The sequence below is a fragment of the Castor canadensis genome, chromosome 9, assembly GCF_047511655.1.
Source record: "Castor canadensis chromosome 9, mCasCan1.hap1v2, whole genome shotgun sequence".
Classification (NCBI taxonomy): Eukaryota; Metazoa; Chordata; class Mammalia; order Rodentia; family Castoridae; genus Castor; species Castor canadensis.
This window is the reverse complement of record NC_133394.1, coordinates 15,052,361-15,070,099: the sequence shown is the minus strand read 5'-3', so window position 1 is coordinate 15,070,099 and position 17,739 is coordinate 15,052,361. Positions and strand designations below refer to the sequence as shown.

The 17,739-nt window shown below is 37.7% G+C and overlaps 1 protein-coding gene across 2 annotated transcripts in view; it reads left to right on the top strand.

Annotated features, from left to right (window-relative positions):
* Positions 1–17,739, top strand: part of Ttc29 (tetratricopeptide repeat domain 29) — a 192,659-nt gene that overhangs the window by 118,534 nt on the left and 56,386 nt on the right. For both annotated transcript variants that reach the window (XM_074041061.1, XM_074041062.1), the window contains exon 11: positions 1,247–1,475. In XM_074041061.1, coding sequence (XP_073897162.1) covers positions 1,247–1,475 — 229 coding nt within the window. The remainder of the gene's footprint in view (positions 1–1,246; positions 1,476–17,739) is intronic.

Genomic DNA, 17,739 nt, shown 5'->3' with positions numbered 1-17,739 from the left:
ACAGGTCTCATTTTTTCATTTATATTAATGTGTACACAGTATTTGCACTATATTCATCCTCTAATGAAGAGTTTTTAGTGATGATTTTTTGGAAAATTTGCTGGTGGTGGAAGACAATCTTTTCTGAGGCTTGATTTCATTTTCTGTACAATAAGAATAATATTTGCCTTATAGGTGACTTGCGAAGGCTAACAACATAACAATGACTTACCACTGACCTTGAGGCTTCATAAGATATACTATTCATAGACAGCACCTTAAAAAATCTTCATATTTTTTCTCTTTTGGTGGTACTGGGGTGTGAATTCAGGGCTTTGTGCTTGCTAGGCAGGTGCTCTACCACTTAAGCCATTCCTCCAGCCCTTTTGGATCTGCTTATTTTGGAGATAGGGTCTCACAGACTTTTTTGCCAGGCTGGAACTGGAGCTGTGATCCTCCAGATCTCAACTTCCTGCATAGCTTGGGCTGACAGGTGTGTGTGTCACTACATCCAGTTATTAGTTGAGATGGGGGTCTCACTTTTTGGGGGGCCAGGGCTGGCCTCAAATTGCAATCCTCCCAATCTCAGCCTCCTACATAGCTAAGATCACAGGTGTGAGCCATCAGTGCCTGACTAAAATCTTAAAACATGACAGTTAGAAATGTTGCAGTGAAGTTAGTCAAGACACAGATATGTAAATGGCCCTTTTATTTGTGTTGGTTTATAGATCATATTTTTTAAGTGCCTCAGTTACCTTAATGTTCTCAGGTGAAGAATGGCAGGTGAAAATAGAAACAGAAGACCACAATCGAGTCAGCAGACAGATACAGTTCTCTTCATGGCCACTGATAAATGAATTGGTCAAAAATAACTTCTTGTTGTGATTGAAAACAAAAGACAGTTGCAAATATCTCATTAAGTAAATCCCATGTTACAAGTGACAGATTTCTATCAAAATCTCTTTCCCAAACTCCTCTCTGTGTACTTGGTTGAACCATATGAAACTGTCAATACATGACCACTTTTTATCCAAAAGGACTTAAGTTTCGTCTCATTCAACATAATAGCTGCAGCTTTCTGACCAAATTAATTTCAAGCTATGGAATGGGGAGTAATGACTGTCCCTGGAGAGCGGTCTGTTCCAAGCGGGCTGGCCTGCCATCACTTTCTTCTCAAAGATGAGCCACTATGAAGAGATAAGGGGAGGTGAGTGAACATGAAATGGTGACACAAAAAGTTTTCAAATGATCACTCTTACCTTTTCAGGGGGAATACAACAAAGCTTCTGAATACTTTCAGCAGGCTTTTGACACAATAGTAGACGTAATGAACGTGCCTCTGATGGAGGAAACAAAGGTTCATTATGGCATAGCCAGAGCTCACCAGATGATGCTCACCATCAACAATTACATAGAATCTGCGGATCTCAACAGCCTGGACTGCCTGCTGTCATGGAAGGAGAGAAGACGTCAACTTGAACTCGATCCGGTGCTAGGTAAGGCTTCAGTGTTTGAAAACACTTTGTTTCTGTATCATTCTTCATGGGTAAGTCATTTTTCCTGGATTGTTTTATTTGACCATTGGTGATTTTAACTTGGTTGGTAGTTTTATTTTTTTTGATTCATTACTACATGAGAGCTGGGTGTGTACCCAGCCATACTGTACCTTCATGCCATATTGTACCTTTGACATTGAAGAGAAGTATTAAAGAGTGGGAATGATTTGTCTCACCTGAAGAGTCACCATTCTGGAGCTGATTTTTTTCCTGTCATCTTAAATAGTTCTGATGAGTTGGAAGAAATCTAAAACCAGCTTATGCATTTTTATAATACTGCCATACCACATACATACAAAAGCAAGTTTTGATACATCTAACCTATATTACTCACTTACTTTACTAATGGTAGCTAATTTTCCTAAGTTTTATTAACTTCTGAATATTGATTCAGAAAACACTTGTTACCAATTTCTCTTAATTCTACTCTTTCCCACATGCTTTTACTTGGGTCTGTTTTTAAAAAAAAAGAAAAAAAAGCAACTAGAGGAGATGTAAGGGCTAGCTTTGTGTGTCAACTTGGTTCATTTCTAATCCCCAGCTAAGAACTCTAGCATATTAAAAACAAACAAACAAACAAGGCCAGAGGGAGTGGTTCACACCTGTAATCTCAGCACTCAGTAGGCTGAGGCAGGATGACTGTGAATTTTAGACCAGCCTGAGCCACATAGAGAGACACTGTCTCAAACCAACAAACAAAAACAAACCCAGAATGCCCATGACAGACCTTTGGCTGAAACAATTATTTGTTTGCATATCAAACTTTTTCATGCAACATATATGAAAGATTTGGGATAACTCAAGTGGAATCATATCTGACAGAATGTCTCTTCTGTGATTCGACTCATCTATCCTCCCCTTGGGTCATTAACAGGAAGCAATGGTGACTGTGGTATATATATATATATATATATATATATATATATATATATATATATATATATATATATCCTCCATGGAATAAAACAGTGACTAATACTCAACAGATTTTATTGACTCTCTTAGGTGAGAGTCCCATCTTGGTCCTCTAATTACAAGATAAGGAGAGCTCCAGTTGTGCAAAGATATTACAGTAAGAAGAAATGAAAGGACATCTTCAAAAGTAGACAGCTTGGTGAATTTCTGAGGTTTCGGTGCCCCAAAATATATACTTGTAGTCAGTTACTAACTAACCACTGCTAGATATTTGCTTACACTAGGATATTGTCTTGTCATATATTCAGGAGTTTGTTCTGTAGTTATAAGTCACCTATTTCTTAGGTTGTTGAATTTTCTGCCCAGAATAGCTAGAAGAATAGCAAAGAAAAATGATCTACATTTCATGACTTCAGCTGATAAAGGTTTAGTAGTGGATAAGTGGGCTGACTCACATTTTCAAATTTATCTTGAATAAAATCTCACCATTACAATGGTTGCTATGAAAAAGATTCTCTTAAGAAAAAAAAAAAAGAAAAATCCTGTCTTCTGACTAGATCAAGGTCTATTTGCTGCAGTTTTGTTTTGGGCTTTTAGATAATCTCCTACTTTTGTTTATTCTAGAAAGCTATTTATTTTTCTATACTTCTTACAATTTATGTCCCTGTCTTTTGAAAGGTCTAAAGGATTTAAGGATAAGACCAAAAAATGCATTTCAAAATATTATAGACATTTAAAACTAAGTTATTTGTTTGATGGAGGAGGAAGATTACATTCTTGAGAGCGATATGAAAACATGCCCCTTTACAGATTCATTTCACACAGATTAGAAATCTATTTACAGATAAGCTACATTGTTGTAAAAATGAAAAATAATAATTCCTCAGACTTAAGTACAAAGGAGAAGTTGATTCTTATGCTACTAATTAATGTTTTATGGGATAATTCTACAAGGAAATAAAACTTGTAGAATATTATCAAACACACTTGTCAATATTAACATATTTTTAGTTCAAAATATACTAAAATCTTCTTTTAAATGTTTCAAAAGTATTAAACTACACCTCTTAATCTATCTTTGTTTGCTTAAAACTATTCATTGGCTCCTCACTGGTTTTTGGTTAAGTAAAAGTCTCTTGACTTTCTGTAGCCACTTCCTTCCCTTGACTCCTGTCCCTCTCTTCCTTTCCTCTTCCCCCCCTGACATTGACTTTCCCTGCCCTCACCTTACTTTGGCTCAGCTTCACCTAGGGAAATCTCATCCATCCTGCAAGGTCTGTAAATGCTGAAACCTTCCCCCAATTGCTCCACTCCAATATGCTCTCTTCTCTTGTTCCGGAATTGAGTATCATTCATTTCTCTTCAAGTACTGGTCCTTTGTCACAGCTCTGCCACCTACCATGGTCATCTCTGTCATTGCCTTAGCTGCCAGATTCAGAATATGAGTCTCTCAAAACCCGGCCCTGATTCTTGATATTCCCTACAAAAGAAGACTTAATGTTTGATATCTACTAGGTGCTGCATAAATATTTGTGGAATTAACTAGAGTTCAAGACAAGGATTATACCGTTTATACTCACTGCTTTTTTAAGATGAAATGTATGCCTCCTTAGCAAGCCTCTGTTCCCCCACTGTATTTGAATTACCATCCAATTATTACATGAAGGAAGGACGATATTCACCAAACACGATGTTGACAAAATGAAAAAATCCAAAACTATTATTTGGAAATCTGAGCCACTTTTAAGTTTTCAATTTTTGCCTTTCTCCCATGAAGAGGTATCTTTAATCTTGCTATGGAGGAGTCCCAGGTATTCAGAAAAAAAGCAGATCAAAGATCTGAAAGATACATTATAAAAGCTGTACAGTTATCGTCACCTCTGAGACTTCATCCTCCAAAACAAATCATTAGCTCAGAGAGCAGGCGATATTCTTTTAAGCAGAGGAACCCGACCCCCTGAGGGAATAGAGCAGTGAGAGCAGCAGGTCCCTAGATGAAATGGAACAGAGACTCGCCAGCAAACTGCTGGCAGCTTTGTGCCTCTCAGAGGGCAAACTTGCGTGTTCTCACTCCTCTAATGCTGAGATACAGTTGGAATGATTCATGCTCCTCTTCCCTTCCCAATATTAATAGAAGAATAGATTCTCCTCCAAACTTAGGAATCCAGGAAAAAAATACAAATTTATCGCACTTCAATAGAATTATTCAAGCCTGAAGCAACTGATACTTGTTGACTCTTGAAGGCGTAGGGCCTAGGAACACCGCTGATTTCTCTGTAACATAGTTCACTTTTCTTACTGGAACTATTATCTCTGCATTCAAGCAGAAATATCCTTTTTTTTTTTTTTTTGGCAGAAAGGCTAATTCATCTTGCCTTTTGAAGATCAGAGACCTAGACATAGAATAGCAATGAAGAAACAAAACCTTTCTTTTTCAACTTAATAGCAATGTTAACCTAGCCATGTAATTATTGCCATTTAAGTGCCAGCACTGGTAACCATGCCATTGATAATAATTATATCAGTAATGGTTTTAATGCACTTTCTTATTGTAGCTAAATGTAAAATTATCTCAGAGAAAAAAAAAAGATGCAAATCCTAAGTATATGAATCATTGAAAATGCTGACTGGGCAGTGCTTAAAGACACCCACTGCTTTCTATGAAATAGCATGCAAACATTCATTTGAATGACTAACGCATAGCCCCAGTTTTACTAATCTTTAATATTCTTAAAAGAAAACAATGAAAATCATTACTTGATCTCAAAACCCCTTGGTTTATGTTGCACCCTGGGTTTAATGTCAAACCATTTTTTCCTACTCTGCTCTTTGCTTGTAGTTTTTATATACAAACTCATCCTTTTAAAGAATGTGGGGGCTGAAGATGTAGATCAGTTGTACAGCACTTGTGAGCTGATTTGTCTAGCATGTATGAGGCCTTGGGTTTGATGCCCAGAACCAGAAAAGGGCGGGGGGAGGTAAAGAACATGAAAAAGTCATATCCCTGAGTGAATCATCAAGCTCTAATAATCAACCACTTCTTTCTGAATGCTCAGAACTCTAGTAATGAGGAGAGAAAGCTATGGAATTAGCCAAAAGGTCAGCCAGGCAGGTGTCATACCATCATCAAATCTGACTCATATTCAAAACTGTAATGTGGACAAAGAAGATTGCAGTGAAACATCTGGCTGAATCAAGCATCCCCTCCTGACAGCATGGTATCACTGAGGAGAGCCATTGCTCCCAAGCCCAGGGATCTGGATTCTGACTTTCTATTGAGCACTCATTAAGTTGTGATTTTCAGCAAAAGATTTCAGTTTAAGTCCATTTAGTTTGTTATCTGAATTTCAAAATTGCTCATTATTGAGGCCTCTGGAACTGCCTACACCTCCTCAATGAAAAATAAGTACAATATCTTTGTAAATACATACAGTATTTTTCAACCCATTCAGAGTGCAATGTGTGTTTTCATGAAGATTTTAACCCCACAAATATAGGTGTTCTATTGGTTTCCACAAAAAGGAATTTATTATTAGTATTATTATTTAAGCAACTATATAAGTGCCGGGTGTAAGGAGTTGATCCTTCTGCTAGAATTTATAACAAAGACATTTCTAGCCATCTAACATCTACAATTTTTCTTTTTCCTATGTGATACTGTTGAGGTTGCCAAACTTCGTGAATTATTTCATGTGAAAGCTTTCAATTCATTCTCCTATTTTCAACCTTATGTCTCACTTCTCAGAATTTCCTCAGCCCATCTTTTTCTATGCTGTTTCTGGGCTCCCAATTCTTCAATACACCAGCCTCTCTACTGGCTATATTCCTTCTCCAGGCACATTAGTTTGTAGCTGCCTCTGGCCTCCTATATCTGATACCATTCCTACCTCCTTTCATCTTCTGAAAAGAAATTAAAATCTTCTTGAGCTTTTATGAGTTATAGACTCATGAAATTGTTGAGTTGCATGATCCCAAAGAAATCCATGGGTTCAGATTTTGTACTTTCAAATATCCTCTGACCCAGGTACATACAGTCATACAACAATAATCTGAAATGCAAAATAGAGGTATGATCCAGTTTTCTAGACTTCTAGTCAAGATTCCCTATATGTGTTGTACTTTCTAATTATTATAGTACTTTATAGTAAGCCCTGTATTACAAATGTTATTTGTAATACATTTTAGATTCAAGTCTGGATAAAAGTAACCACAGTGAAAAGAAACAGTTGGAACTCTTACTTCTGGCCAAGATGAAGTAAACAGAGTCAAGATTTACCCTCCTACTTTAAACAACTTAAAAAGCAAATGATATAAGATGACTCTGTAGCTATTGTAAGTAGGGCAGCATAGGATGGTAATCCTGGAGAAGGGGAAAACAACGAGCTAGCTGTCCCAGAGTTCTGCTTTAAGAAGGTTCCCAGGTGGCACCACAGGGAGGGGAAGCAAGGCAGAGCCTATCAGACTCTCTGAGTTGAGAAAGATGTTTTGGGAGCTCAGGGAGGCCAAGGTGACCAGAGTTCACAACAAAGTGTACAAGAAAAGACAGAGCTGCCCAGAGAGAGCACCTAAATTCTGCAGTCTTAAGCTGAGTGCATGTACATGTGAAGAAACTACCAAAATCCAGGAAAAGTACTACCCACAGGATCAAACAGCACCATCACGCCAGTTCTGCTTACACACAGCTGGGAATAGCTTTCATTACACCACTCAGAATGGGAAACCTTGTACAGCACAGGGCATCAGGAGGATGACTGATACATAACAAGGCTGCTTCAGTAGTGGGAAAAGTTAGCTCTCCATAAAAAGCAACTTTGGTCCCACCTAACAAAGCTGAAAAACAAGTATCAAAAGGATCAAACTGTTTTTGAGTAAGTTACCTAAGAGGAACAAAACTCAGAATATTTATAGGAGTAAAAAATATCTAGTAGCCTAACAAAGTAAAATTCTAAACATTTGGTATGCAATCAAAATTAACTAGAGATGCCAAGAAGCAGGAAAATACGACTCATCATGAGGAGGAAATAAACGAAACTGACCCCAAATGATATAAATGATAAAATTAGCAAAGAAATAGAAGAATTAGAACACTAGTCCATATGTTCCAGGTGGAGGGAGGGAGGGAGGGAAGGAGGGAGGGAGGGAGGGAGGGAAGGAGAGAAGGAACGAAAGAAGGAAGGAGGGAGGGAGGAAAGGAAGGAGGGAGAGAGGGAAGGAAGGAGGGAGAGAGGGAAGGAAGGAGGGAGAGAGGGAAGGAAGGAAGGAAGGAAGGAAGGAAGGAAGGAAGGAAGGAAGGAAGGAAGGAAAGAAGGAAGGAAGAATGTTAGTAAAAATAAAATATCTCTTTAAAAAATTACTTAAAAAAATAATTGACCAAAGACAACTGCATCATATTATAGGACTTATAAGATGAAAATTCAAGGGTGAGGTGGGGGTGTGGCTCAGTGCCAGGACACAGCATTCACAAGGCCCTGGAGTCAATCACCAACACAAACCAAAGTGGAAGTCTGTTCGGTTGTGGCATCTTAGTTTCAGCCTGGCAAGACAACGTCCGGTTTGGGGGCTGTCATCATTTGGTAAATGGACTGACTGTCTTCAGTGCTCTCAACATCAGTCTCTGTTGGAATGGCATTTTAGCAGCCATGTTCTCACTGCCAAGCTATTGAGTTCCTTTAAAGGGGATGTGCTTTGCTTTCCTTTCTCCCAGACTGCAGAGATTTTGTCTGGCTCGCAAAGGTGATGTGTTTTTATCCTGGGTAAACTTTGGTCCCAAACCATCACAGCCTTCTGCACAGAGGAGGCTCTGGAGTGAGCTTCATGGGTTCTGGTGGCTTCTTTGCTGTTTGCTATGAGAAATTGTTTTGGCTACTGGTCTACATCTTTAAATCCAGAATTAGAATCAGCCATTTCTACATGGAACCCTAACAAAGGTAAATTCTGAAAAAAAAAACAAAAGGAATTCTTAAAACAAATTTTAAAAAATGAATGATTCTAAATATTTAGAAGGAATTCAGATGCTTAATGACTTCACTGGATTCTAGATTAACCAACCCCACAATTACCTTCACTTTCTATGGGCAATAAGTATCCCTATTCATTTCATTTTATTAGTTTTAGTTGACAAAAATTTTCCTGATGAAAATTTTTATACCACCTGATGTTTTGAAACATATATTGTGGACTGGCTCAGTTGAGCTAATTAACACATGCATTATCTCAGACATGTTTTTTTTTTATGGTGAGAACACTTAGAATCTACTCTCTTAGTGATTTTCAAAATACATTATTATTAAATATTGTCACCATATTGTTCAAGAGATCTAACTGACCTTTTGAGTCCTTTGATCAATATCTCTCCAACTCCCAAATTTTTCCTTTTCTGAAGCCATTCGTAGCTGGGTTTTGTTACTTGAAGTTCAACACCACTCTTAAAAATAAAATGCCAGGTGATATTAACCATTATCCCACAGTGAGGAGTAACAGTGGTTATTGTGGAAGCCAGGAAAATTCGAAATGTGGAATTATTTCTATACTTTTTATGGTAGAAGTTTATTAAGTATTTCAAGGTATAGGCAATATTTCAAAATATGATTTTCTGAATCGTAAAAATACCCTGTGCTCTTACCTATCCTTCCTCTCAACTTAATTCCTAATGAGAGAGAACATCTGTTCCTTCAGAGAATCAAAAAATGTTGTTAAGGGCTGGAAGAATAGCTCAAGTGGTAGAGTGGCTGCCTAACAAGTGTGAGGTCCTGAGTTCAAATCCCAGTACTGCCAAAAAATAATGTTGTTAAGAAGAAATTTGTGTGATTTAACTGACTGAATACCTGAAAGTCCCTTAACCTATTCAGAGCTAGTAAGATTTGTTTAACTGTTAGAAAAAGATTACCTAAGGTAGAACTTAGAACAGTTTTAATATAGTATGTAATTGAAATCACTCAAGATAATTAGGAATTATGAGGCCAACACATGGATCAGTATTGCAACATCTGGGCACATGCCTTTAAACTTAATTTCTGTAAATCAGTCCTGAATTTCAAAGCTTTCTTTTCTCCAATATCAATCTACATTTTTTTAAGGAAAAAAAATGTTATTAGAGTTTTTAAATGAGAAATTATTTTCCAATGAAAACTGAGGTCTTTCTCTGCTCTTCAGAAAAATGTACAATTACTGCTTATAATTTCAGAGGCTTCAGGAACCGTTGCTAGAGGAGGTACAAGTTACAAGTACCTATGAGTACCTGGTTCTTCCTCACACATTCTCTACCCCTTGCGACTGTCAGGGTTCTGTGACCAGTCAGCCAGTGGGCCATAAGCCGAAGTCACTGCTGGGCTCCAGCCCCAGCCAGCCCACCTGAGACTGCTCTGCTGATCCCTTCCTTTGGGCAGCCATCTTGGAGGAGTCACAAGATGGCAGTAGCCTGGGTCACTCAGTCTCCACATGGAGAACATTTGCCCTGGAAAGTCATTGAAATCTGCAGAATGTGCTATTTTTTTTTATGGGATTTTCAGAGTATTTTGTTCCCACACCTTCCCTTAGCCTGTTAAGAGCCCTACAGAAGCTCCAGAGTTCTTCACGAGGCTCCCAAGGCAGCAGCAGTGGAGACTGTAAGTGACAAATAGGACAGTCATTTCTCTGTAGGACAGTTCACAAAGTTCGTGTTTATTGGCCTGTGTTGGTTTTTTTTTTTTTTTTCAGAAGCTGAGACCTTTAAAATTCTTTGTTTTCTAGTCACAGAAAACAATTTTGATGTGGAAAGGGGCTATAAAGCATGAAAATATGCTCTGCATATACTCTGTACCAGTGTCCAAAAAATATGTCATGAAAGTTACACATCTTTTCTGCTAAGCTAATTATTTAAATCATAACAGATTATATAAGTATATTTCTCATAAATATCAAGAAAGAACTTAGAGAATTCAGTGATTCCTGCAACTGATAAGAAAACAAAGGAATTCCAAAAGGAAAATCATGCTGAAAAAGACAAATTAGTACTTAATGGTAACCAATTTTTAAAAGAAAAAGGACAAAAAAAATTTGAGCCTAAAGTTCAAATTTCCACATTCAAATACAGTTCACCCCACCTTCATCTATTTTCCTCTATACAAATGACAAGTTACTTCCTAAAGAATAAAGTATTTCTTCTGAAGCTAATACTTACTTCATTGGGAAATAATAATGCAGTCTAGATCCCTCGGGGTTGAAAGATCTTTTTTTTTTCTTTTTCCTTTTTTTCTTCCCTCTGAGAATCTCTCTCTCTATCTGCTGCCTTGGTTCAATAAAAGAGAATTCTTGATTGCTCAAACAAAACTACTTCTTTTAGATTCTGCTCACAGTTCTTGGTAGCTGTTGGTATTACCAGTCTTAACTTTCCAAAGCACACTGAACTCACCACTTCTAAGAAACATGTCATTAGGTTTCTCTATTCTTTTTTTCTTCTTTTATTATTCATATGTGCATACAAGGCTTGGTTCATTTCTCTCTATTCTTTAATTGCTAATTTGCAATTAAATTACGGAGAGTTTGTTCATTGGTTAAACCATAGTAAAACCAAAGTAAATGCTGCAGTTTGTTAGTAAAAGACCAGGGTTTAAAGTTTCGGAAGAACACAGTTGTCAACCTTTTCTGTCTCACTCCCCATAAGGGGTCTGTCCTCTCCTCCTAGCTGTGTCCTTTTATGTGTGGTCATAGACTCACACACTGTACTGATATTGCTAAATGCTTTGGACCACTACTATAATTTGGGAGCTAAAAAAAAAATCTTCTCCTATGTGTATTTATCTTTCTTTGGTAAGGCTCTGTTAGGACAATTTTCTCATTATTGATTTATAAAATTTCCTCTAAAAAAAAAAAGTGACATGTCACTGATATTTAAAGCATGAACACATTGAAGGCCTTGTTGGCTTCTAATTCTTTATAAACTTTTCGAATTTGGAGGTTTTTTTAGAAAATTATGTGCTGGCCCCAGAATTATTGACTTTTCTTTAAATTCTCTTATTCTGTCCTCCTATGTTTAACTCCCAGACAAGAGTGAATGTTCTATTATCTACATTCTATAGTATAATTACTACAAAAGTAAAATTTCTTCACCATGAATATTGTTTGGGAAATTACTTATGATGTCTTATAAATGACACTGACTCAAATAATAATCCCTGGGTATATATTTCACTTCTCATGGATAATGCCTGCCTCTTGGTGTTGAACACAAAGTGCTCTATTTGGGAAAGATGGGGCAAAATTCAAATGAGAAGAACTACAAGTATATTTCTTACTTTTAATGCCAGTGTCTTGACTTTTCTGAAATAAATCTCTGAATGTGTATACTTGAACATGTTTCCTTTTGAATCCTCTGAATTATTACAACAACTAAATAAATATAAGAAGAACTAACCAATAGGCATCATCCCCACTATAGTGTGTTGTGAACTTTTTTCCTTCCTTTCATTTCATCCTAATTTTCTAGCAAAGATCCTGAGCCCTTTCATCATGCCCTTTTGGTGAATAAGGTTGGACTTGATCAAAACAATAGGGAAAACACTAGTTTGTTCATTTAAGTACTATGCCTTTTAAGGAACCACATTTTCTGACTTTTAATATATATTAAGTACCAAAAAAGAGGAAAAGGACTGTTCATTTTAGCCTTTAATGAGATAAATCTGACTTCTCTGCATTAAGACTACACATTTCATTGTACCAGCAGCTAATCAAGTGCATTTTACACTCTTGGCAAAGGAAGGTTAGTTCAACATTCTCAAAGGTGTTCTAGCCTTGCTCCTTAGATGCTAAGCTCCTGGGAAGGAATATATTGTTTTCAAGACTACATATATTATAATTTCAGAAATTAGGATAAAAATGTTATGAAATGAAGCTTCAAAACTCAACAGTCAAGAAGAGAATTGGTTAAGAAAAGCCAGGAGAACTGGGTGAACATAGCCATCATAAAATCTTGAGGTTAAAATTTATACCATTCAGATCTTTCTGGCTCAAGTTTTCACCATCACCTGCTAACAGAGTTATAAAAGAGGATAAACTTTACAAGAGGAAGCTATTATGTCCAGCTTTTTTATATTAATTCCCTTTTATCACAATATAAAAAAAGAGTTGTGTTGCACACAATGTTAGCAAAAGATTGGTGCTTTTTCCAAAAAAGTCTTAGTAGGTACACATGAGCTAACTGGTGCTATGATCTGATCATGAGAAAACTCCCTAAAAATATAGTATCCAAATAGCTACATTTGCTAGCTCTCATCTGAACGAAGTCACTTGTTCATCATTCACTCACCTTCAACCAGGGCTTTCCACTGTACTCTTATTTGAGAACTTACATGATACAATGTGACTGTACTGTAGTCCTCAGTAATTTGATTGACAGGAAGTAGAGAGCAAAGCATTACAAGCACTACTTTTCAATAATTTATAATTACCTACATGAATCCACTAAGTTTAGGCACACAATTATATGACTAATTATGTTGAAAATGCAAGTGGATGCTTAAATAGATGACCATGCCTTGAGGCCCTTCCAGTTGTTTCTGCTGTCTCATTTAACCATGCAAATATTATTAAGCATTCCTGACTAAAAATCTTCAAGCATGTGCAAGTGTAATTGCATAGGTAATTATGCATAATTTTGTCACTTTCTATATCTAACACAGAAATTTTTCCTTTTTAAAAAATATATCAGCTTTCTACTGGGTCGCTTTCTCAGTACAAACATAATTTGTAAAAGATTAATAGAGCAAAACCAACCTATGTCTGTTCAATATCCTTTCTTCATGTTTTTGCCCATCAGTCTGAAGAAAAAGAAAGGTCAAGCCATCTACTGAAATTAAAGCAAATTTAAAATACCTATAAATGAAACAATCCATATTCACAAACAGATCTGATTGAAAATATAATTCAATAAATATGATATAATCATAACTGTGCTTTTGTGAACCTGGGTCTGCATAAATATTTATACAAACTTGATAGGGATACAAAAGAACTGCCTGCAAATAAAAATGTAGGCAGAAAATCTTTCGGGTTTGCATACCCCAACCAAGTTTATACAACAGCAAAGAATGTCCAGAACATAGGCTTTTTTTTTTAGCAGACATGTATGTTATCAGACAGGTTAATTTCTTGTCATGAGAACTACTGAGGAAGCTTTACAATGAACCCTGCCTGGTGGCATCCCTTATCAGGTTGTATATGGCACAGTCCTGCATCACTAGCTCCCAATGCCAAGTTTAGCATGCATTCAACTGATTGGTAGAGCCAGGCTCACATGACCCCATCCAAACTGCAAGGGAAGCTGGGAAAGTGAGTATCTTTCCAACATCTACACTAAGAACAAATCTCAGCTGCCAGGATCGCAGAGGTCCTAGACCCAAAAGGGCTCAGGGAAGGAATGAACAGACATGACACATATCGAGAGGGCTAGAAGGCTGATTGACCAACTGGCAAAATTTTATTTTTCTCAGCCAACTTTATACAAAAGAGGAAGAGACTTAAACATCAAAAACACTCTGGCCTAGTTACAACCTTTCTGTTTTTGCCACCCTGCATTCTTACTGCTAGTGTCCTTGACTAAGTATAAACTTCTTTTTAATCAAGGGAAACTATTTAGCGTTCCTTCCCACCATGATATAGACATGGTGCACCTGAGATTCCGACCTTGTCAGAATGCTGCTAAGCCACAGTGACCTTGTGGCTTTTGGTTCCTAACACTCAGCATCATACCTAAATTTATAAAGTAGGGAATTTTTTAAGTGTGGAAACAGATTTAGATGCTAACAGGCATCCTCTAGACATAGGGCTAAATGCAATGAGGAAAAAATAAAGAAGGGTAAAAGGATAAAAAGAGATTGGGTTTATGGAAGACTATGTTGAACAGAAGGTTACAAGAACCCTATAAAAGAGGCACGGTGTAAAGAGAAACCTGACTGAAATGAGGAAGCAAGGTCTATGGATATCTAAGAGGGTGGTAGAAGACACACAGGGAAATCTTGGCTTGTACATGTGACATAAAACATTCAAAGCTTGGACCAAGTTAAATAGGAGAAAGAGAGAGAGAGAGAGAGAGCGATAAGCCAGTTAATTTAGTCCTTGTAAACCTCAGTGATGGCTTTGGATTTTATTACATTGGGATGGAAAATTATCACCAAGGTCTGAAAAAAGGACTCTGATTAGTTTCTCAGAAAGATCACTTCAGCTACTGTGTGAAGAAGGAGTTGTAAAGCAGTGGCCTTTTTGACTAAAATCTACCATAAGATATATATCCTGCCTTGTGACCTAGAATACATAATTGAATCCAGAGTTTAACAAAAACAGTACTTACCACCTGTGAAGATTGGGGGGTAGAAACTAATCTACCCTCAATCTATTCTGCATCATTTTTAAAGATTTTAAAAGAATTATAAGTGGAAGATTCATTCAAGAAAAAATGACATTGAAGCTAGAAAGATTCATTGGTAACTGGAGATAATCTCTTGCAGTTTCTATTATATCCAATTATCTTAAAACACCCTGCAGAAAATTAAACTCCAGAATTAGCCAGAGGCAGGTTCTCAAGGGGCAACTCAAGGGCCACTTCCACCAAAATTATGGAGGGTGGGTGGGATTAGCTACTGCAATGTATATTCTAGGGCCCCTCGGAATTAGTGAACCTAATGACAGGGCTTCGAAACTGATTTTTAACAAGCTCACCAGCTGGTCCTTATATGTGAGAACTGTTCTTACATTTAAGTTTTTCAATACTTAAATGTTAATGCAAGCTTAGCTTTTCCTTATGAATGTGTGTTATTTTGGTAATACATATAAACCCATTCAGTGGGTCTTAAGGAAACATTTCCTTATGACAAAACTTATCAAGTTATAGGTATTAACATCTTTACATCTCAGCAATACCTCTAGAATGTGTTTCTAAGGAAAAGGTTTATCAGCAGTGTTGGTGTTGGTAAGAATTGCTATAAAGTCACGTGAAATTTGGAAAGCGCTTAAAATCAGTGCTTTGATTTAGTGTATCTGTTCCTTTTGCTTCCTTTAGATGTTTATCTTAAAAATCAAGGCAAAATTTCTTGAGGCGAGACATGTTGGTGTATGCCTGCAATCCCAGCTCTATGGGAGGCTGGAGAAGGGAGGGTTGTGGTTTGAGGCCAGCCCAAGCAAAAACAAGTTGGATGTGTTTGTACATTTCTGTAATCCTGGCTATGTGGGTATTGGGGGTAGGCTGACCTTGGGCAAAAAGCACAAGACCCTATCTGAAAAATAAACTAAATGCAAAAAAAAAGGAGAGGCAGGATGCATGGCTCAAGTGGTGGAGCACTTGCCTAACATGTGCAAGACCCTCGGTATCGCTCCCCACCCTCAAATAATAATAATGTTTATTAAACTCTTCCCTCTGTAATCCCAACCCTGCATCAATTCTCGTCACTTCTTAATTTATCTAAAACCATCTGCTTTTCTCTACTCAGTTACCTCTCCTTTCCCCTTTCAAATGTCTCTAAAATGTTTCTTCACCAAGAAGCCAGCCTCCCCGTGTTGAATTGAGCTAATAACACATACTCCCAGCCCCACTCTTGTGCGTGGGAAATGACAGGGTTGTTCTCCATTGTTTTCATGTCTCTGATTTATCTAAACACCATACTCCACTGTGGCACCAGCGGGATTTTCTCTTCATGTCATTCCATTTAGATCATCTGGACACAAGTGGGATAGCTTCTCCAGGAAAGAGCTTTCCAAAGCACAGTCAACATGGAGCAAAGTTTTCTCTACTTAGCTTTAGAATGAATTACAGGAGACCCCAGACAGAAGGCACGTTGCAGATCACAAGCCTGCAGAGTGACACTGGCACGCTTACTGCTTGTGAGGAACGGGATTGCACATCTGATGCTATAAAGTCATTTTGTAAGATGTTTTTCAGCTTCATATTCACTTTTCCTGTGGGTAGAACAATAGCTCCATATTAACGAGATCACTAGAGTAAAGGGTGTCTCAGGGACACCCTCCTCACCCCTTGGCCAAGCAAAGCATCCTGACTTCCCCATGCCTGTATGCCAAAGGAGTCAACCGCCATCAGTTCAGCTTCAAAACCAAAAAGGGGAGAGAGCACTCCTGTGCTAGAGGGAAAACACGGGGTTAAGGTGGCTGCATTTCTGGAAGGGCTGTGCAGTGCCAGCTAATGACTTGTAGATGCCGAATCCTCAGGTCTCTCCGGTGGGTTCAGTCCATCAGTTTCAGCAGGATGATGAAAAGGCTGAGATAAAATAAACTGACACTTGCTACTCATCGTCAGCCGCAAGCTGTACCCAGGCAGCTGAGACCCTGGGAGCCCTCTTTCTTAAACAAAGGTCCTCACTGCAGTGAGCCATGAACTCCAAATAAGAAAAAAAAATGGGGGCAGATTGGCAGCTGGTGACCGACAGGAGGAGGGAAAGGAAGGAAACCAGGACACACAGCAATTGTTAGCTAATTAGCAGCCATTCCCACCCACTTAACACCAACCCATTAAGCAGAAACAGTTTCATCTTTCTCCCCCTGCTACCCATGACCCTATACTCTGATCAATACCCCCCACTGGCTACCTCAGTGCCCACACATGACAGCACAAGTTAAAGAATGCAGTAATTGATTGGGGAAGTGACACTGCAGTCCTCACAGTCTGTCTTCTGAAGATACTATTGCAGCTGTTTGGGAGGCTTCAATAAAGTGGTCACACCTGTAAACTGACAGCTGTCAAAAGTTGACAAGCCTAAGAGAAAACCTGAGTGTGCTGGACTTATTTGAGCCTAAATAGCAAACAATTGTGTAAATCAACTTCCCAAGTTTGGGGAAACAACTCACATATTTGGCTTAAATCTCTTAACTATCAAGCATCGCTGTTCCTAAACACACACACAATTTTTAAGAGGACATATGGAAAGTGTAATAGGTGACTGTGTAATTATCTTCCTTTACCTTTTGAGTGGTACGTTTAAGTAGAATTATTAGTTCCTTCTTTAAACTTGGGGCATTTATCACAAGAACCTAAGTAAACTACTGAAAATTCACCCTAAATGTGATAAGATTCTGGCCTAGTTGTTTTGAACAATTTTCCATTGTTGCTTAGTTAAGTTTGGTAGCTCTCAGAAACCATTCTACCCTAAATAAATATTTATATGAAAATATTGTATATATCTAAAACATGATTTTTGGTTTGCTTAGCTCTGTGACTTTTAGAAAGACTAGATTTTATTCAGAGCTTAAATATCAGCTGCTCAATTTTAGACCAATTTTCTAACTGTTGTTTGGTCACTTCTTTGCATTC